Here is a 23,866-nt window from a genome sequence, read left to right on the forward strand (position 1 = left end):
ATAGTTCAGGGATGATAGAATTAATTTTCCCTTTGTTAAATTCGTGATAAATTTTTGTTATGTGATATCTTCAACTTTGACGACACTAAAGACATCCGATGTACAAAATAAAACGAGTATCCTCTTTGTCCGAATAGTCTTGTACATCGTATTTCATGTCTTAAATTAAAATAAGAATGCAGTAATTATTTTAATATAGCAGCAACTAGGTGTTCGTTTGATTAAATTTAAATTATGATTTATAATTTTACCTGATTTATAGAGTATGTATTAAAAGCGGGAGTATAAAATATGGGTAATTTTGACTTGTAATGAATTATAAGTTATTAAAAATATAATAATAAAAATAAAAGTGATTTATGAACAACTTATCACAACAATTTTTATCAGAAAAAAGAAAGTCGGAAAAAGTACCTCAAACCAAGTTGGCTGGTGAATGTGAAACGGCTGGATTATGTTTCTTTAATTTACATAATTATGAAATTGAGTAAGAGGAGAACATGATCATCAGCTGTATTAGCACAAAATCACTAATACAGAGTGCTATATATATAGTAAGATGCAATGAAAAATCTGTTGACGGCGGAAACAACCTTGATTATTTGTTAAACAAACAAGAAACAGTTGGCATGTTCTTGTGAACTCCACAAAACCAACCTATATAATGCATTGTCATTCTCTTCTCCATTCATAATTTAAGTGGCAAAGCACACTTCTAACCCAATTGTGTTAAGCACTTCAGAAAAAGCTTCGAAAACGTGATGGAGAGTTTCAAGATTGCTAGAGTTTTTACCATCTGCATTATGGTTCTTGTTGCTTTCTTCAATTTGGGAGCCTCAGCGGCGCTTGAAGACGTTGCAGCACCTGCACCATCACCAACAAGTGCTGGAACTGCGTTGTACGTACCAGCAGCACTTGCTGTAGTGGCTTCTCTCGTGGCTTATATCTTTTAATCATTTTGTTTATCAAATCTTTGGGTATCTGCGGATGTCCTGTATACCCACCATTCTAAGTTGTAATCTAGTTTTGAAAGTAATGTAATAAGATGTATCAATTTATATAAACAGAAAAATGAGCAATATCCCTAATCCTTTACAAAAATGAGCAATTTTTCTAATCTTGAACATGCAAATTTCATAAGCTAGACAAGCACTCCTGCTTTGGCTTCTTTTATATATAGACTAGAATGTTTGTTAAAAGAATTGATGATGATCAAAATTACGAGTTGCATTTTATTACTTCGAACACCTGCTAAATTTATATGAATGTTGACCACGCCAAATTTGAGCATCACTTGCAAGGTCTAGAGTGAGTCAGCATAAAGAGACAAGCCAAAGTATGAAGACTTGATACACTGGACCTCTTTTACTAATACTTAGCCCCCAATGGGCAAGGTTTAACTGTTTGCTGTATTAACTTGAAAAACAAGGATTTACAGACAACCAAAAAGTTCAAACTAAGAACCTAATAGTACCTAAAAATTGATAACTGCATATAAGCTAAGATTATATCTAGTGTGGAAAAGACAAGATTAAAGATTGGATATTTTTACGTAGTAAAGGATTTGTTGGATATATATTTATATTTATACAAATAAAGTTTATGATTTAAAGGCTATGAACTAAAAGCTTCTGGGATTGCACTTGAATTACTGTATTCATTCAACTAACATCACAATGCACGTAAATTACATATAGCTGCTTACCAGAGGTGGTGGCAATAAAATAGGAGAAAAGATAGCTACTAACTAGATTGATTTAAACACTAACTTTACCACTACTTATCTCCTAATAACACTCAACTACACCAGACTAATTCTACGCTGATATTACACGTAATCAGCTATTTATTTCAAACATATTCAAATAAAACAATTACTAAGAATTAAGTTTAAGATTATTTCCAACAGGATTTGGCACCAATAGTGCTGCAAAGCAAAGAAGCTAGTGACAGTTTCAAGATTTTTTAAGCTCCTAAGAAATCTACAGACTAGCTCTGCTAGAGAAGCCTGAAATAGAGTCCGTGTAGTGTAACAATGTACAAAATTCAAAGTAAGATATTTACTTTAAATAAAATTATAAAATGTAACACTCAAATAACAGAAGGGGAATAAATCTTTGCTGGCCATAATTTCAATCATTTAAACTATTACTTATATAAAAGCAATCCATCGCATGTATCAATCATGAGGTTTATTGATATACATTAAACACTATCTCAAATTATCGCTCCACTTATCATCATCTGAACTATGCATAATGCATATAATCCAGCCTGGTGAGGCAGCGGTGGTGGGAAAATATATAATAATTTTGATTGACAGCCCGCAACCATGAGATTATATACATTGTTGCTAAACAAATAGGAAAGTATGTGTTATTTTTGAGTCACAACTCTCTTGTTTGAGGTAGTTGGACTTATTTGGATAATAGTTTGTTGGTGCCCTGGTGGTGTATTTTTAAAACTCTCCACTTATTGTTACTGCATTCAAAAGTGACAGACAAGTCACTTGCCGTTAAGATAATGAAAATGTTATCAAAGTTATGTTTTGCGCGATAGTTAAATCATGAAATTTGGAAACAAAGAGCATAGAGCACAATAAGGAAGATTCTGTCATAATATGTATGTCCACAAGCCTATAACGAAAAATAAAAAACAGACACCTTAGATAAAACAATAGAGAAGCGTTGTTTGCTGGCTATATGCTAATGATTTGATTGAAAATTGGAGGGAAAAAATTGACTTGCCTTGAAGAATCCCTCCACTTGTCACTTATTGTGGCTCCATTACTACAGCCTGGAAAAGCAACAGGGAAGTGAAACATGTATAACAATTATAACTAAAAAATCTGTATTGACAGACCACTAGCCTTAAGCAAGTAAACTAATTTTTAAATCAAAAGTAGTTGGCAGATTCTTGTTAGCTTCACAAAAACAACTATATAAAGCATGTTAACTCTTCTCTTCATTCACACAGAACTAAAACACACATAACCCTCTTAGCAGATAACAATTCTTCACTTTCTTGAAATAATTAATGGAGAGTTTGAAGCTTGCCTCAGTTCTCACCGTTGTCTTTATGGTTCTTGTGGCTTGCTCCAATGTTGCAGTCACGACTGCCCTTGATGTTGAAGCTCCTGCACCATCACCAACAATTGAGAGCGCTGGTGCAGCATTGTTTGTTCCTGCTGCACTCGCTGCCTTGGCTTCCCTGGTTGCTTGTTTTGTTTGATTACTAAATGTAATTTAGGCATTTCAGATTTGGCTTATACTATATTTCTTATTATTTATTATTTGTGATCAGTAGATATTGATTGTTTCTAAAGAATACTGAGCAAGAAACTATCATTTGCAAATTTCAGAGTTCTAACAAACATGTGATTGTGGATGAAACACAAAATGCAGGAAAGTTGTTTAAACACATACGAAACTTAAGTAAAAGATATTGTTTTCGTGAACAGAGCATGATATATAGCGATGTATATGGATAAGTGAAGAAAGGCGCGCAAGACGGGAAATAAAATGATAGTTTTAAAATAAGAATTGAGATTATATGAAAAATGAAAATTTCAAAAGAATGAAGAAGGACGAAAGGAGAGAGGGGCCAGTGGCAACAATACATGATAAAATTATGTCAACCAATTCTGTCAGCTCCTGCTATGATTATGAGAGTAATGGCTGCTACAATGATATCACTTCTTATTATTCTTATACTAATAAATATTGTCGACAATGATCGACGGACTTGTAAAACATTTTTTTTTTACCGAATTGACTTGTCAAACATTTGCTTGATATAGCTGGCAATGCTGATTTACCAACAACTTTTAATCATCAATACACAATAATGTAATTTTCAGCATTCTAGGTGATTTATTTTAATATTAAAAAACTTATATACAATTTTTATGTTATATTTATTTTTGTCGAATGTAATATATGGATAACATCTTAAAATAGATTTTATTCAACAACTTTCAGAATTAAATATAATGACATATTACATTCTTTTGTTTTCTCCAAATCTTAAGGGATTATAAGAATTTTATTATTATACTTACAAGTAGATAAAACTAGATTTTAACAAACTATCACGTAATTAGTAGCACAAAAAATATGAATAATTCCAATATTTTTGTTTCAACAATTTTATTCATAAAAAACGCAGTATAAATCAAAGTCATGTCATTTTCATTGTCGAATACAGAGGAAGTTTTTATATGTTCGTTCTCTTTATTCGAATACCCTTTTATATCCTTTAGCTGTACTTAAAATTTCAAAATTATATAAAAATTTGTTTAAGTTTTTCTAAAAGATCTAATTATAAAATGGTTTGGACTTCCTGTACTTTGTTACTAAATTGTATAGTATATTCGTTAAGATGTTTTGACGCCTTATTTTAAATCTTTTGGCTAATCTATTATCTAAAATTCAGATAATAAAGTGTAGCACAGTTAATTTATATCAAAAGAATGTGATTTGCAATTCAATATTTGTGAGATAATATAATTATATCTAATTATGACAAACATAATCATCAGGTGCATTCAGGGGCGGAACCAAGGGGGGGCTAGCCCCGGCGCCAGCCCCGGCTGAAAAAAAAATAATAAGTATAATTTATTTATTTTAAATTTTTAGCCCGGGGACAAATTTAAAAATGATTACTCCCTCCGTCCCGTTGGATTATATACAGTTTCTTTTTTGAGACGTCCCATCAATTGTATACATACCAGTAAATTTTTATAATATAAAAAACTTAACTACACCCACTACCTTCTTCCACTACACCCACTTTATACATTAAATATTAGTAGGTCCCACCATTTTACTAACACTACACTCATTTTACATACTATTATATATTAATGGGTCCCACCGCTTCACCCATTTTTCTTACTTTTCATCACCAAATTACACTTTTTCTTAACCTCCGTGCCACTTCCCATACGTATACTAATCAATGGGACGGAGGGAGTATATATATATATATAAAAATAGCCCACTTAACATGATGGTTTACATCGAGAAGGCCATTTTTAAGGACATAGACGATGAAGTTATCTTACAACGCTATTAAAACATGCAAAATCGTAGAATTCAGTTATCATCCATTCCTTTCAAAAAAAAAAGGCAATAAAGATGTCACCACTTAACCAATTAAAGTATGCATATTTACTTTTAATTTTTTTTCTGAAATTTTAATAATAGTTCAGCCCGGGGTCAAAATTAATCCTGGTTCCGCCACTGGGTGCATTGGCACTAATACAAACATAATCAGGTGCATTAGCACTCATACAGAGTGTTAGTGCAGTGAAAAGCAATAAAAATTATAAGGACAACCATGATCCCATTTCATTCATTGTTTAACAAACAAGAGACAGCTAGCATGTTGTTCGTGTTACTTTTTCTAATGTGGGAGCCTCCGGCTGCCGCAACAGCGTTGTGTACCGGCTGCACGGTGGCTTCTCTCGTTTCTTACGTTTTTTAATTATAATTAGGTGCATGAGTTCTTGGGTAGATGTTCTAAATATTTCTTTTGAGTTGTAATCTCGTGATTTTGCTCAGACATTGTAAGACACAGATGTTTTTTCAAACTTGAACTAGTGATAGCAGACTTGTTAACTATGAATTGCGGCTGCAATATACGAGAGCTGATCATGTACTGTTTAGACTAGGCCAAAAATAGGAGATAAGTAGACGAACATGAACAGTTAATTTCTTTCACTTAGGAGATAAGTTAGACGACCATGAACACTTAATTTTTTAGACATACAAAAATAAGAGATAAATTAGACGACCATGAACATTTAATTCTTTCCCTGAAAGTTATCCCCAATGATCAAGACATGGATTAACTATGAAAAGTTATCCCCAATAATCAAGACATTGATTAACTATGAAAAGAGGTTTCACAAGTTAGAATTTTAATAAAGTACCATTCTCTTTCACTCATTTTTCATGTAAAAATTGTAAATGCAGTAATTAGTTGATACATAAACAATTTTGTTTTCTCTTATATCTGACAGCAACAAATAAACACGCCTATGCAAAACTGAAACGCTTGTCAAAGTTAAAAAAACAGATGATAATAACACTGAAATTAAACATGAAAACAGATGATAATAACACTGAAATTAAACTCGATCAAAAAAAAAACACTGAAATTAAACATGAAAAATTGAGTTAAATGTAGATAAGTGTCATGTAATTAGTGTGTGCCTCGGACAAAACATTTTAATTAGCAAGTTTCCTGCCTCATGGAACTTATATTTTCTTTCATAAGGATTCAATTTACATTATTCCTTCTTGTTAATAAGTTTACTATTTGTGATTGAAGAAATTGATATGAATCAGATTTTTCAGCGTATTTTTCTAAATTTATCAAAAAATCGATATTTTCATCAAAATGTCCGTAAGAATCAGATTCATAAGGTTTTGACGTTTTTCAAGTGCCGGAAATGGTTTTTAAATGACGATATAAGTTAACAATGTCAGGAACTTATACCCATCGATGTTACAATGATGATCCTCCTGAAGTTTAGTCTTTGATGGCCAGTGTTCTGCTAATACGTGGCCTGAAAGATAATCTTTGTTTCATTCCAAATAATTTTTGTTTAGCGATATTTTCAACTTTAATCAGCAACAGAAAAAGAGTGCTCTCCTTGTGCGAATGCTCTTGTACATATGACGTTTTCAACTAAATATAAATGCCTAATATTTCATGTTGTCAAGAGCAGCAATATTTCTGCTAGGATGAAATGTAAAAAAGCTTAATTACTTGTTCTGATTTTCATGTTGTATTATCAAACTTGTGTTATTCTGTTCATATAGTAGTGACTAGTGACTTGGCTTGATTATATTTCTTTAATCTATATGATTATATAATTAAGTAAGAGGTGAACACATGTATACATGATGATTAGGTGCATGAGCACTGATACAGAGTGTTAGTGGAGTAAGATGCAATGAAAAAAATCTAATGACAGCCAAAACAGCCTTGATTATTTGTTAAACAAACAAGAAACAGTTGGCATGTTCTTGTAACCTCCACAAAACCAACCTATATAATGCATTGCCATTCTCTTCTCCATTCATAACTTAAGTGGCAAAACACACTTTTAACTCTATCCCTACTGTGTTAAGCACTTCAGAAAAAGCTTTGGAAAACGTAATGGAGAGTTTCAAGATTGCTAAAGTTTTTACCATCTGCATCATGGTTCTTGTTGCTTTCTCCAATTTGGGAGCCTCAGCGGCGCTTGAAGATGTTGCAGCACCTGCACCATCACCAACAAGTGCTGGAACAGCGTTGTACGTACCAGCAGCACTTGCTGTAGTGGCTTCTCTCGTTGCTTGTATCTTTTAATTTTTGTATCTGTGGATGTCCTGTATCCTTTCGAGTGGTAATCTGGTTTTTAATTTGCACAAGTATTTAAGGAGGCAAGATGCATCCATTTGTATAAACAGAAAAATGAGCAATATTTCTAACCATATATATGCAAATCTCATAAGCTAGACAAGCACTCCTGTTTTGGCTTCTGCTATACACAGAATAGAGATTTTTCTAAAAAAATAATGACCAAAATTATGAGCTACAGGTAAAGATTGTATTTCTTGGAAACCTCCTAAATTAAGATGAATATTGACCACACCGGAAACAAACTAAATTTGAGCTTGACATGCAAGGTCTAGTGTAGGTCAGCATAAAGAGTCACACTATGAAGACTTAGTTCAGTTAGCCAAGGCTTTATTAACCACCAAAAAGTTCAAACTACCTAAATCGACGCCAAAAATCTGTCTAGAAACCTAATACAAGCTAAAAATTGACATAAGTTAAGATTAAATGTATTGTGGATAAGAGAGGATTAACGATAGGATATTTTTATGTTGGCCCAACATTACTGCCCCGTTCTTTCAAAATTGAGGATAAAAGTTTCAAAATTGGTTATGAGCTTCTAATAAATCAAAAGACTGCTACAGAACTCTGAAATAGAGTTTATGTACTGTAACAATATAGACGACTATAAGCAAAATTGTTACTAATCCAGCCCGGTTAGACAAGAGCTATTATAAAAGAATCAACCAATTATAAAATGGTTAGTTGATACATAAGTAATTTTGTTTTCTCCTATATGTCACGTGTCACAAAAAATGATAATTACAAAGGAAATAGTTAAAATTGAGTTACATATAACAAAGTGTCATGTAATAAGTGTCTCAGAACACTCATTTCTGTTGTTTGCATGCAGTACTTAATAGTGACCAAATTAATTCTCTAATCAATCAAAAATCAACATCTTTTTAGTAGTAATAATTGAAATTACTTCTCGTCCAAAATAAAAAGCGCCAACTCTTGGTATGTGTTGGTTATAGCGCAAGATATTCATTCCAATTATAAAGTTTCCTCTCTCATGGAACTTATATTTTCTTCCATAAGGAATGCATTTTCTTTGGCTAGACAAGCACTTCTGCTTTGGCTTCTGCTATGTACGTACAGAATAGAAATTTTATTTTAAAACTTGATGACCACAAAACACAACAAATTTAAGGTTTGCAAGGTGTGGAGTAAGTCCGAAAGAGAGAAAGGTGCGCATAGAGAGACAGGCCACACTATGAAGCAGTGGACAAGGTCTATATGTTTGCTAGATCAACTACCTAAATCGACGCCAAAACACATTCATCGGTCTAAAAACTTGATACCAGCTAAAGTGAGAACGACTTATAAGCTAACATTAAATATTCCGTGGAAAAGAGAAGATTAACGATGGGATAGCTAGATTTACGTAGGAAAGGACTTGGCTCCAACAGTACTCTGACCATTTCTTTCAAAGAGTGAGGGTTCAAGTTGATATAATTGTGTCAGACTGTCAGTTATTCAATCAACGGAATATTTATGATGTGAAATAGAGTTTCGTGTAGTGTAATAATATAGAAGATTATATTTTAATTCATAACAAATTCTAAAATGTAACAGAAGAGGCGATCTTTGTTGGCCATATATAATTCCAATCATTAAGAGCAATCCATTTTAATATATACTATATATATTAATAACAAGATTCGATTTTCAAACATATATATTAATAACGGGATTTATTGATATATGTTGAACACTGTTCTAAATTATTCCGACACTTATCACCGTGTTGTATTATATCTCGTGAGTGAAGGTACCTATTTTACATAAAAAGACATATTTCAAAATCATATATATTGATTAATATCATTAAAAAGAGTAAGAGAAAGGCTAAAATTGAGAAAATTTGACAATTTTCATATCTTTAATAAAACCTGTTGATAGGATGCATATACAAATATAAATATGAGTGGTAAATTTATAAACAATTTTGTTTTCGTCTATATCTCATATCAACAAATAAACACACCAAACCCAATTTTGTTTTCGTCTATATCTCACCTGATCAACAAATAAACACACCCAAAAAGATAAATACGCACAAATGTCATGCAGTTAGTATTTGTCTCACGCAACTCATTTTTGTTAGCAAGTTTCCTCCCTCATGAAATATATATTTTCTTTCATGAGATTTTCATTTTCTATCTATTTGTGATTGAATAAATCAACAACCTACGTATAGACACATATACACAATCATAATCCTCCTCAAATTTAGTCTTTGTTTGATCAGTATTTTGCTAATACTGGGCCTATATATAAGATAAGTTTTGTTAAATTCGTGATAAATTTTTGTTATGTGATATCTTTTTTGACGATACTAAAGACATCCGATGAACAAAATAAAACGAGCATTCTCCTTGTCCGAATGGTCTTGTACATCGTATTTCACGTTTTAAATTAAAATAAGAATGCAGTCATTATTTTAAATAGCAGTGACTCCTGACAAAAAAAAATTAAAAAAATATAGCAGTGACTAGGTGTTCGTTTGACTGAATTTAAAATTATGATTTATAATTTAACATGATTTATAGAGTATGTAATAAACCGGGAGTATAGAATATGGGTAATTTTGACTTGTAATGACTTATAAATTATTAAAAATATAATAATAAATATAAAAGTGATTTATGAAGAACTTACCACAACAATTTTTATCAAAAAAAATAAAGTTTGAAAAAGTAGCTCAAACCAAGTAGGCTGGTGAATGAGAAACGGCTGGATTATGTTTCTTTAATCCACATAATTATGAAATTAAGTAAGAGGAGAACATAATCATCAGCTGCCTTAGCACAAAATCACTAATACAGAGTGCTATATATATTGTAAGATGCAATGAAAAATCTGTTGACGGTGGAAACAGCCTTGATTATTTGTTAAACAAACAAGAAACAGTTGGCATGTTCTTGTGAACTCCACAAGACCAACCTATATAATGCATTGTCATTCTCTTCTCCATTCATAATTTAAGTGGCAAAGCACAGTTCTAACTCTATCCCTATTGTGTTAAGCACTTCAGAAAAAGCTTCGAAAACGTGATGGAGAGTTTCAAGATTGCTAGAGTTTTTACCGTTTGCATTATGGTTCTTGTTGCTTTCTTCAATTTGGGGAGCCTCAGCGGCGCTTGAAGACGTTGCAGCACCTGCACCATCACCAACAAGTGCTGGAACTGCGTTGTTCGTACCAGCAGCACTTGCTCTAGGGGCTTCTCTCGTTGCTTATATCTTTTAATCATTTTGTTTATCGAATCTTTGGTATCTGCTGATGTCCTGTATGCCCACCATTCTAAGTTGTAATCTGGTTTTGAAATTAATGTGATAAGATGTATCAATTTATATAAACAGAGAAATGAGCAATATCCCTCATCCAATACAAAAACGAGCAATATTCCTATTATGAATGTTGACCACACCAAATTTGAGCTTCACTTGCAAGGTCTAGAGTGAGTCAGCATAAAGAGAAAGCCACACTAAGAGCAAGTCCAATGCTAGATGCATTTTGCATCCAAATAATTCCAAATTTAAGTAATTTTAGTCCCTCTGTCCTAAACTTTATTTAAAGTTCACCATTATACATACCAATTATAGTTAGTTGATGATGTGGCATGGATGCATAAATGCATCATTGGTTTCAAATTTAGAACCAAGGATGCATATATGCATATTTGCATCCAAATATAGAACCCCATTGGAATTGAGATTTTTAGCATTTGATTTCAAATTATAGAAATGGCACCACTTATAACATTGCTCTGAAGACTTAATACACTTGACCTCTTTTACTAATACTTAGCCCCTAATGAGCATGGTATAACTGTTTGCCGGATTAACTTAATGAACAAGGATTTATAGACAACCAAAAACTTCAAACTACCTAATTGATGCCAGAACACATTGATCAGTCTAAGAACCTAATACTAGCTAAAAATTGATAACTGCATATAAGCTAGGATTACATCTAGTGTCAGTGTAGTTTACCAATATACAAAATTCAAAGTAAGATATTTACTTTAAATAAAAATTATAAATTGTAACACTCAAATAACAGAAGAGGAATAAATCTTTGCTGGCCATAATTTCAATCATTTAAACTATTACTTATATAAAAACAATCCATCACATGTATCAATCATGAGGTTTATTGATATACATTAAACACTATCTCAAATTATCGCCCCACTTATCATCATCTTGAACTATGCATATAATCCAGCCTGGTGAGGCAGCAGTGGTGGAAAATATATAAAAATTTTGATTGACAGCCCGCAGCCATGAGATTATATACATTGTTGCTAAACAAGTAGGAAATTATATGTTATTTTTAAGTCACAACTCTCTTGTTTGAGGTAGTTGGACTTATTTGGATAATAGTTTGTTGGTGCCCTGGTGGTGTATTTTTAAAAGTCTCCACTTATTGTTACTGCATTCAAAAGTGCCAGACAAGTCACTTGCCGTTAAGATAATGAAAATGTTATCATAGTTATGTTTGGCGCGATAGTTAAATCATGAAATTCGGAAACAAAGAGCATAGAGCACCAATAAGGAAGATTCTGTCATTATATGTATGTCCACAAGTCTATAACGAAACATAAAAGACAGACACCTTAGACAAAACAATAGAGAAGCGTTGTTTGCTGGCTATATGCTAATGATTTGATTGAAAATTGGAGGGGGGGGGGGGGGGGAAATTGGCTTGCCTTGAAGAATCCCTCCACTTGTCACTTATTGTGGCTCCATTACTACAGCCTGGAAAAGCAGAAAGGCAGTGAAACACATGTATAACAATCATAACTAAATAAATCTGTATTGACAGACCACTGCCTTAAGCAAGTAAACTCCTTTTAAAATCAGAAGTAGTTGGCAGATTCTTGTTAACTTCACTGAAACAACTATATAAAGCATGTTAACTCCTCTCTTCCTTCACACACAACTAAAACACACATAACCCTCTTAGCATATAACAATTCTTCACTTTCTTGAAATAATTAATGGAGAGTTTGAAGCTTGCCTCAGTTCTCACCGTTGTCTTTATGGTTCTTGTGGCTTGCTCCAATGTTGCAGTCACGACTGCCCTTGATGTTGAAGCTCCTGCACCATCACCAACAATTGAGAGCGCTGGTGCAGCATTGTTTGTTCCTGCTGCACTTGCTGCCTTGGCTTCCCTAGTTGCTTGTTTTGTTTGATTACTATATGAAATTTAGGCATTTCAAATTTGGCTTATACTATATTTCTTATTATTCATTATCTGTAATCAGTATGTATCAATTGTTACTAAAGAATAATGAGCAAGATACTATCCATTGAAACTTTCAGAGTTCTAACAAACATGTGATTGTGGATGAAACACAAAATGCAGGAAACTTGTTTAAACATGCAACTAATAACTTAAGTAAAAGATGTTGTTTTCGTGAACAGAGCCATGTATATGGATAAGTGAAGAAAGGCAAGAAAAGAAATAAAAGGATAGTTTAAAATAAGAATTGAGATTATATGAAAAATGAAAATTTCTAAGAGAATGGAGAAAGATGAAAGGAGAGAGGGGCAAGTGGCAACAATACATGATAAAATTATGTCAACCTATTCTGTCAGCTACTATGATAGCTATGATTATGAGAGCAATGGCAGCCACTGCTATAGCATTTCTTATGATTCTTCTACTAATACGTCAGAAAGATCCCCTACATGTTCGTGCTATCAAACTAGGAGGGCTATGCGGATCCTCAGACATATATAAAATAAAATAAAGATGGACCAAGCTACTTATGGATGTAACCACAATTTACATCACTATGGTCATGCTATTGAGAGTAAGGGTTCAAGTCTGTAAAAAGGACATTTGTGTTGGTTCAATCTAGCAGGAAGCAAAATACCCAAGTTACAAGATTGGGTTAAACTGCTTCAAAATTTACCTAGCTGCTACTCAAGTCTGAAACAGAGTCCGTGTAATGCAACGCTATAGAAGAAGAAAGATACCGTTACCCAGGAGGTCTCTGGTTAATCAATCATTCAAACTATGCATATATAAAAGCATCCAATCATCGCCTGAACTAATAATGAGTTTAGTGATATAATCCAGCATAGGATACAAAAGATATAAGACTGACAGCCTGCTACCAATAAGTTATCCATGTTCTTGCTCGACAAATAGAAAATGTGGTAATATATTTAAGGAATCTTAATGAATTTAGCTGCAGTTGGGTGCATATGGATGATAGTTTGCTGGTGTTATTTTAATACCTTCCACTTGACAGCATATATGTTCATAGAAACACCAATGATTACTTTTCATTCATTGTTAAACACACAAGAAACAGTTGGCATATATGTTCTTGTAAACTCCATGAACCGACCTATATATATACGTTCCCATTCTCTTCTTCTATACATAACTCAACTCGAAAACACAATCTTAACTCTCCTTCCACATTGTATTAAGCACTTTAGGGAGAAACTAAGAAAATCGTGATGGAAAGTTTCAAGATTGCTAAAGTTTTCACCATCTGCATTATGGTTCTTGTTACTTTCTCTAATTTAGGAGCCTCGGCTGCGCTTGAAGATGTTGCAGCACCTGCACCATCTCCAACAAGTGCCGGAACAGCGTTATGCATACCAGCTGCACTTGCTGTTTTGGCTTCTCTAGTTGCTTATATCTTTTAATTATTATTTATCGAATTCTTGGGTACCTATAGATATCCTATATCCAACACCGGCTTGAGTTGTAATCTGGTTTGTCGTTTTAAATTTTCTTAAGCATTGTAAGAAGCAAGATGCATCGATTTATATCAATAGAAGAAATTAGCAGTATTTCTAATCTTACACATTGCAAATCTCATAAGTTATACAAGCACTTCTGTAATAGAGTAGTTTATATACAGAGGCAAGGCACACTATGAAAGACTTTACTTCTTTCACTAATTTTAGCCCCAGAAAATTACACAGACAACCAAATCAACGCCAGAAAACATTGATCATTTAAAAACCTTATACCAGCTAAATTTGATTCTTATAAGCTAGATTAAATCTACTGGCCAAAGATAAGAGTAATGATTGGATAACTTAAATGTACTAAGTTGGCTGTCCGACCCAGCCTTTCAAAGAGGTGTCGAGTCTGATAAGAGACAGTTGTGTTAGTTCAATCTACACAGTAAGCCTATCTACAAAGCAAATAGGCTATTGATACTTTCAGGATTTGTTTAAGCTGGTCTGAAATCTGCAGAGAAGCGGCTACAGAAGTCTGAAAAACAGTCCATGTAGTGTAACAACAGAGAAGACATTAAACAGGATATTAAATTTAAGTTACATTCAAATAATAGAAGAGGAAGCAATCTTTGCTGGCTATAATTTTAGTTGTTTAAATTATGAGTTACATAAAAGCAAACAATTATCGCATGTATCAGTAATACTAATAAGAATTATTGATATAAGTTAAACACTATCCTAAACTATCCCTCTAATTATCATCAGCTTGCATTACGCATTTAATCCAGCCTGGTGAGGCAGTGGTGGTGAAAATATATAAAATACATATGAATGACAGCCTCGACAACTCTTTTGTTTTCGAGGCAGTTGGACATATTGAGATAATAGTTTGTTGGTGCCCTAATGGTGTTATTTGAAAATTGTCCGGTTATGATTACTGCATTCATACAGAACAGACTAGTCGCTAGCCGTTAAGATAAAATATGTTATTAAGTTATGTTTTACGTGATAGTAAAGTTTATTTGTAATCCTCCTCATTATAAGTTCATATCAATTAGGAAAGTAAAATTGAATTTGGAACCAAAGGGCGTAGAGCACCATTTACAAAGATTCTGTCATGATATATATGTCTGCAAGTTTATAACCAAAAATATAAAACAGACACTTCAGATAAAACAATGGAGGAACCTTGTTTGCTGGCTTCAAGCTAATATTTTGATTGATAGTTTAAAAAAAAAGCTTGCAATCATCACATCAACTAATAATGAGATGCATTACAATATGTCAAAAAACTTGCCTTGAAGAATCCTTTCACTTATTACTTATTGTGGCTCCATTACTACAACCTGGAAAGCAGCAATGCAGTGTATAAATAATCTATATTGACAGACATGCTTGTTAAACAAATCATACCTAGCTGGCAGATTCTTGTTATTCCACAAAAACAACTATATAAAGCATGCTAACTCTGTTCTTTATTCTCATACAACTAAAACACAAAGAACCCTTCTTAGCAGACAACATATCTTCACTCTCTTGAAACAATTTTAGTAATTTTAGTGATGGAGAGTTTGAAGCTTGCCTCAGTTCTTACCGTCGTCTTCATGGTTCTTGTGGCTTGCTCCAGTGTTGGAGTCACAGCTGCCCTTGATGTTGGAGCTCCTGCCCCGTCACCAACAATAGAGAGTGCTGGTACAGCATTGTTTGTTCCTGCTGCGCTTGCTGCCTTGGCTTCCGTGGTTGCTTGTTTTGCTTGATCTTTTATCTGTACTCTAGGCATTTTGAATTTCTGTTATACTATATTTGTTATTGGTTATCATCTGCAACTGGTAAGCATTGTATGTTATTGAAGAATAATGAGCTGAAACTATAAATTGAAATTTTAGAGTTTTAACAAATCTGTGATTGCGGATAAACACGAGATGCAGAAGAATCATTTACACAGGCAACTAAGACCTTAGTAAACGATGCTGTTTTCATAATCAGAGCTTAATAACTCAGTTGTATAATATATATCCCCATGCATTACTACGGATAAAAGAAGAAAGGGAAGATATCTCCTATGAGATGAATGATCGCTTCGATAATGTTAATCTGGAGCTTCTGACGTGCATATCAAGTCTTGATCCATGTCATTCCTTTTTAGCTTTTGACAAACATAAGTTGATCCAGCTAGCTATATTATATCCTATGGAGTTTAATGATATAAGTCTGCTGGCCCTTGATGATCAACTTGAAAATTATATTCTAGATATGAGAAATGACAGTAATTTTAGTAATTTCCATCAGTCTATATGTTGGTGAAACTAGCACTGATTTAGTCAGTCTATATGTTGTTGGTTAAATGACTGTCCGGTTCCTATATCGAAAAAGACATTTTCGAGAAGATATCATGTAGAGGTTTCAAAATATGAAGAAAAGAAGAATGCAACTGTAACATGTTACAGAACTTGGTAAATTGTAAAACATCTTTAAGTTTATCAAGATATGAAGCAGAAGCCAGAAGCAGCTTCTGCTTCTTTGAAACAAACAGGCCCATAAATGTATACATTTTAGTTGTGTGTTTTCAGAAACTCTCAGAATGAACTACAGAGACATGAAAAATCCCCCTTGATGCTAACTCTAAGTGAGCATCTACTAACTTTGCTAAAGCTGCGGTTTAGAGTAAGCTGCTTAAATTCATATATAATCAGATTAACTTTACAGAAAAATAATATCACCGTAATCAGATACTAGATGTTCTGATTCGTGATTCTATCATATTGGATATCTAAAAAACTGAATATCCAGATCAAATGAACCACAACAGATGTTTCTACACTGATAACTTAATTTCAAATCCAACTCTATAAACCGGATTACTTTTCTGGTTTTTCTTACCACATAAAAGGAACTATGAAGACAGCAGTATAGTACGTAGGCAAATAGACAACAATAGTAATTAAGAAGGTTGAAAACAAATCTCTTGTAGCACAAGGAAGATTCTGTCATAATTGTATGTCTATAAGACTAAAACCAAAAAAAATTAAAGCAACAGCTCAGATAAAACAGTGGAGCAATGTTGTTTGCTGGATATAAGCTAATGATTTGAACCAAGAGTTTAAATAAAAGGTTCCAATAATCACATGCCTTGATGCACCACATTAAGCTATTACTTGCCTCGAAGAATCCCTCGACTAATCAATAACTTCTTGTTGATCAATCACTACAGCCTGGATTAATGGCAGTAGAGTAAGATATAAGCAAGAATATTTACATACAAGTATACAGCTAAAACACATACAAACCATATAATTATTAATTATCAATGAATAATTAATCTACCTTATAAACAAATGAAAAGTAGTTTGCAGATTCTTGTAAGCTCCACTAAAACAACTATATAAAGTATGCCAACTCCATTATTCATTTACATACAACTAAAACACATACAAACCTACTTTGTAAAAAAATATCCTCACATACTTGAAATAATTCAATACTTTAGTAATGGAGAGTTTGAAGCTTGCCTCAGTACTTACCATTGTTTTAATGGTTCTTGTGGCTTGCTCCAGCGTTGGATTCACGGCCGCCCTTGAAGATGTTGGAGCTCCTGCACCATCACCAACAATAGAGAGTTCTAGCGTAACATTGCTTGTTCCTGCTGCACTCGTTGCCATCACTTCCCTAGTTACCTTTTTTGTTTAATTATTCACTGTACTTAAAACATTTGATCTCCGTGTTTTGTTATACTTCTTATAATTCTTTATCTGTACTCTGTAAGCTTTGATGGTTATTGAGGATTGAAGTGCTAGAGACTATTATCTGAATCTCAAAGATGAGTTAATCGAGGTCAGTTTGTGCATGTGGGTGAAACAGTAAATGAAGTGATTTTATTTGCACATGCAACTCAAATATAGAGTAAAGAGGTGGCATTTTGTGCATGGCATTAAATCATTCAACTCAATTTTTGTAGTGAATTTCCTATACATAATCACGGATAGAAGAAAGGCAAAAAGGGAAATCAAACAGAGAACAAATTCTAATAAAATTTAGAAGATATAATGAAAACAAAACAGGTGCGGGACGGGCAAGCAAACATACAAAAGTCTTTAGTTGGTCATTGTTGTTGCTGCTGAGCCATGCCCACCTACAACATCACCTGTCTTTGGTTTCCCTATGTACAAGGCCTGGTTAATAAGAGCAACTTCGGCACTTGGCAACCTACACAGAAACTTTGTCACATAATTAAAAATGTTATCTTTTATTATCTCTACCTTACACATGTCTTTAATGTTGATGTATACATGTTTTTCTATTTTGGTAGGGTACCAAAAGTTGGCAAATTTGCTTGGTACCCTTGTCACTCTAATGAAGAGCCAACAAGAGTGTCACGCCACATCATGCCAAAGGCACTTTGGCATTTGGGACCAACACTTGGTATTGCAATACATCATGCACTTATAAAATGTAACTAAAGAAGCCAAAGCGGTAATGAATAGATCATCCTATATTCGGTGCACACAACATTCAGTCCAGCTTAATACAGAGCGTGGTGGAGCGATATGGAATAACTAAATTTAACTATCATTTAAGTAGATATCCTGCTACACAGACCGGTAAAAGTTTGCAAACTGTTAATCACACACACTTGTGCAAATTATACGCACTCTTTATTCACCAAATGCTATAAGGAAAAAAAATCTGTTTAAGAAACAGTATTTCTATTCAGACTTTTGTCAAGTCCTAAACAACTCCAGAAGTAAATAGAATTCTGTCCAGGTTCTTACAGAACTTTCTATTCTTGGATGCACCTCCCAACTTAAAGATACTGATTGCAATTTACAAGCATGATCTGCAAAGGGAACTGGTGTACACTAGGCATTCCTGACCGTTATTAATGTTTCAGCTTCTTTAATGTGTAGTAAATTTAAATCCTCTTTCCTGTTTACATATCTAGATATACAAATATTACTTATTGATGTATTAGAAAATTCCAATTTAGCAAATGTAGGGGATTTCCGTATAAGTGATAACAGATTAGTCTACAGACATATTAAAAAAAGTACGCACATCTATGAGAGAATATCTATGATAAAATCATTTTAAGAAATTATAAGTACGTCATATCTTTACAAATATACTGATCAGAGACCATGTTTTGTCAAACTTATTTAGTTTATAGTAATAGCCATGACATTCTCAATAAATATAATAAGCAACAAATCCATATCACCAAATCAAATCTTTGATAATTTATAGTGATAGTCTATCCTGTTCCTTATAATTAAATAAGAAAAACAGCCTATATCACCAGAATAATCACGAATATCATTTTTACAATTCCGTTTTTGTCTAAATTGCGGGTGACTATCCAGCACGATTTGGAGACGATAATGACTGATTGACTGATTCACATACATGCTACTAGAGCAAGTCCAATAGATTAGCTATTCATGCTCCTAAGTTAAAATCAAGGAATGAGAGTAAAAATATTGCTATAACCATTCCTAGTGATTCCCTAAAACCTAGGACACTCCCTTCGTTACTAATTTTTAAGGAACCTCTCTTTTCTCCTAATTTATCCTAGCTTATTTTTCTAATACCATTACAAACACGCTCTATCTGTCTATTGCATATTGACATAAAGTACTTTCATAATAAGTTATCAAATGTGAAGTGAGGATAAGGAACACATTGTTGGAGACAAAACTATCTATGTCCTAAATTACTGGGATCTAATATTTTATATTATATTTAAAGAAAGGGTTAGGATAGTGTTTGACTTGGTTTAAGGAATACTTAATCTTAAATCCATACGTTTATCAAGCAATTATCATTTAATATAATCTACAGCACATCAACTTCGTAAGGCCACACATATATAGTTAATAGTACAAACTGAGGTTGCGGTACTGAAGTTAAAGAAGAATTTCAGGACACAAGTATCAGAAAGATGAATAATTTAAAGAGAAGAATATATTCTTTCAAGAAAAAAACCAGAAATTCCTTTTGAAAGAATAAATGCACAAACAGTGCAGAATAAAATGCAAATATCTCGTCATCTCTAATTTTGATCATAATTCAAAGCTAACTGTCAGTTTTAGTTATCGAATAAGACTTGCAGATATTAGCAGGTCATAGCAAACCTGAAAAGAAGTACATAATTAAAATAACAGGTGTAACTTACTAGCCGTGTATGCATTCCAGAGCTTGATAATCAAAGGCTTGGGCTACTTTGTTGAAAAATCAGGTAAATTGGCCAACACCTGCAATAAAATATGACCACAAAGAGTAGAGAATTTTGGGCAAACTGCTCTTCAATTAATAAGAGAAGGGATCATCTTTCGTTTTCTTCTTTTATTTTTCTCGAGAAAAGCTTAATCATTCTTATCTTCTTCTTTTACATATTTCACATATATTGGTCTAAAAATGATACACCAGTCTGGCTTCTTCAGCAGTTGTTCCAGAGATTACTAGATTTGCATATTACCAAATAAATAGGTTGGCATAACACTGGGAAGTATTAGATATACAATTTTTTCCAGAAGAAGCTTATTCATACTAAACAAAAGAATATATTATTAATCAGCAAACAGGAGTATGCTATAGAAGGAAAATTGACATCAAGCAAAACCATTACAAAACTATTTAGTAGATTAACATAGCTCACTTATTTAACAAAACTTTGATAGTGTATTGAGATAAAGAAGCTAGACGATAGAATTATGGTATGAACCTGTCGTATCCTGCTAGCTAATATCACAATCTTAACTTGTGGTTGCTAATATCCTAATGCATATTATATATAACAATCATGATTTGCTTGGTGCTATTATGCAACAACAGCAACTGCTGGAGACTTCGATTGCACCCATGATATTATATCTTCTTTTGTTGCCACAAAAAGCCCAGCTTTGTCTTCACTCTGTGTAAAAGGTGCTGCAAGCTCCTTCACATGCAAATCAAATGAAGTAGCCAGTCCTTGGGAATATTTATGTGTTCCTGCACCCGTGTTGGCAGATAGTAGTTCTGGCAATGCCTCTTGACGTTCAACAATCTTAGTCAGAGACTCCACCCATTCTTCTAATGCAGTTTGTGCCGCACCTACTGATAGAGATCGAACATTTAAACACCACTCCTCTGACGTCTTAGTGTGTAATCCTGGGTACAAACCATGCTCGGATCCAATATAAAGCAACTCGTGTGCTCTTACATGAAGATTTCTCTTTCGACATATATCTATCAAGCAATTGCAAAAGGGTCTTCTAGCCTCAACTGCAGTGTTATTAAGTATGGACTTAAAAGTTTCTTTTACAGACCCATAAACAGTATCTTCCTTGTCAAGCAACTTTATGAAAGCAAATAATTTGGGACTAGCTCGTTCTAAACAACTAAGGACCTTGTCCAGATCCCCTCCCTCAAAATACGAGGCAACAGAGAGCAAGCATCCACAGAGCTTATCATCCGGCCTTACCCCTCTGGCCATTGCAAATTCATAAACCCTGACTAAATCATCAATTTTTTTGGCCCTTCCCAAGCACTGAATCAGACAAGTGCATCCCATAACATTGAGTGAAACATTCGATTGGGCCATCTCCTCGAACAATTCCAGTGCCTTGTCAACATTTCCACCACTTCCATATATATTCAGCATTGCAGTGTAACTCCAACTGTCAGGTCTACAATTCTGCAACCCCTTCATTTCCTTAAAGAGCCCCTCTGCTTCCTCCTCCAACCCAAGATCAGCACACATATTCAACAATGTATTATAAAGATAGAAATCCATTGGCCACGCATTAGACTTCATGCGCCCCCAAAGCTCCAGTGCATCACGAGCCCACCTTTTCTTACCATAAATCTTGACAAGCGCAGTCAGTGTTTTGGCATCCGGTGTAATACCTGAATCAATCATATCCTCGAACAAACTCCTAGCCAAAGCAGGCTTTCCAGCTTTACCCAATGCTTCCAACAATGTATTATACACAACCAAATTCGGTCGAACCCCAAGAGCTTTCATCTCTTCAAACACAAACCTAATACCATCATAATCCCCAGCCTCACCATACATTTTCCCCAACACCGCAAAAGCAATAGAATCAGGTTCCCACCCACTAGCCCTCCCCCTCTCATACAAACTCATCGCCTCCTCAACCTTCCCTAATTTAGCATAAACATCCAAAACAGCGGAATAAGTAACCTCATCCGGCATCAATCCAGTCTTATACATCCTCTCAAACCACTCCACCGCCTTATCAAAACGCCCACATTTTTTCGCACAAGAAATAATAGTCGAATAAGTAATATTATCAAGCTCAACCTCATTATCAATCATCTCATTCGCAAGATCCTCCACAATCTGAAACTGCCTCCCAAACCTCAAAGACTTCATCACAACATTATAAAATATCGTCTCCATCGGAAACAACTTCTGGGCCTTCAACCAATTAAAGAAAAGCACCGCCTTTTCCCAAGGTTTCAAACTATTCAACACCAAAAGTGCATTCTCTCTCGTGGGCACCTTAGGAATCTCTTCAAGAACTGCCATAAAAGCCTCCTCAGAAGCATCACATTCATTAATCTTCTTAGCAAACAACTTAAGGTCTCTAACCTCAGGCGTATACGAATACGAAGCCTTCTTATGCCTCTGCAAATTAAGCACAGAAGGCTTGCGCCTAGCAGGATTGACCCAAGTGGACTTATGCTTAGACAAGAATTGGGCATCTCTCTTAGGGTCCTCAGAGAGAGTTGTGTCAGAGAGAGGCTTCAATTGTTCAGCTAAAGAGGGGTTTTGCTTTTGTGGGTCACTCACATTACAAGAAATGGTGAATCTTTTTGTGGGCAATCTCTTAATTTGTGTAAACCCATGTGAGAATTTAGTGTAATTCACATCAATAGCAGAAGAGAAAGTAGTAGCCATTTGTAATATATATAAACAGACAAGTAGAATGTAGACTTACAAGATTGGGAGTGGAGATGATAATGGAGGCTGGCTGGCTGAATGATAAAACTCAAATTTGTAAAACCCTTGCTGGGATATTTTGGCAAACCTTATCTCTTTTGTTGAAATTCTTACTCAACTCAAAGTCAAAGGTGTCCTGCTGTCCTCGTCACTGTAATTCTTTGATTTTTCAATTCTTTTGAGACTCTCCCTCTCGATTTATAAATTTATAAATCTTTTTGAAAAATTTACGCATCCTGACAAAATGTTAATTGGATATTTAGTTTTTTCTTGTCAATCCTTGATAGTTGCACCAAATTAAAATGTGATACAAGTATAAGTTTATTAGTCAAATTTTGAAAATTGTGTTTTAAGAGCATTTCAACAAAACCATTTAAAACATAACTTTGAAAAAAGTGAGAGACAAGTATTTTGAGACAAATAATTTTTTTCAAAAGAGACTTGTACATTGAGACTGAGGAAGTATTTCTTTCTAAATTTATTTTACAAAGAGTTAAGGAAAAAAATGAATAAATTAATTTATCTGCTCCTTTATCGAATCGGATATTTGTTTATTTTTAAAAAGTTGCCAATTTGTTGTAATGTATAAAAATTTATTTTGAAAACAGAAAATAATATACCAAATGCAAATGTTATGACCTTAAATTGTTTCATGAGATCTGATGGGTGGAAAACATAGGTGGTCTTTGGCAAACACTTAAAAGCCCGGCTTCCGGACTTTTAAGTTATAAGCATTTATTCGTACTGTTTGTATAAAAAGTCAAGAAGCACTTAAAATAAGTTAAGAATACTAGCTTTTGTTTCATGACTTCTA

General features: G+C 33.8%; 1 protein-coding gene across 1 annotated transcript; it reads right to left on the reverse strand.

Moving 5' to 3' along the window:
- Window positions 1-20,694: 20,694 nt before the first annotated feature.
- Window positions 20,695-23,186, reverse strand: LOC108199612 (pentatricopeptide repeat-containing protein At5g46580, chloroplastic). Its single transcript, XM_017367517.2, has one exon. The coding sequence runs from the start codon at window positions 23,008-23,010 to the stop codon at window positions 20,926-20,928; it is 2,085 nt and encodes a 694-aa protein (XP_017223006.1). The 5' UTR covers window positions 23,011-23,186; the 3' UTR covers window positions 20,695-20,925.
- Window positions 23,187-23,866: the final 680 nt, after the last annotated feature.

The sequence above is a fragment of the Daucus carota genome, chromosome 8 (assembly GCF_001625215.2).
Source record: "Daucus carota subsp. sativus chromosome 8, DH1 v3.0, whole genome shotgun sequence".
NCBI lineage: Eukaryota > Viridiplantae > Streptophyta > Magnoliopsida > Apiales > Apiaceae > Daucus > Daucus carota.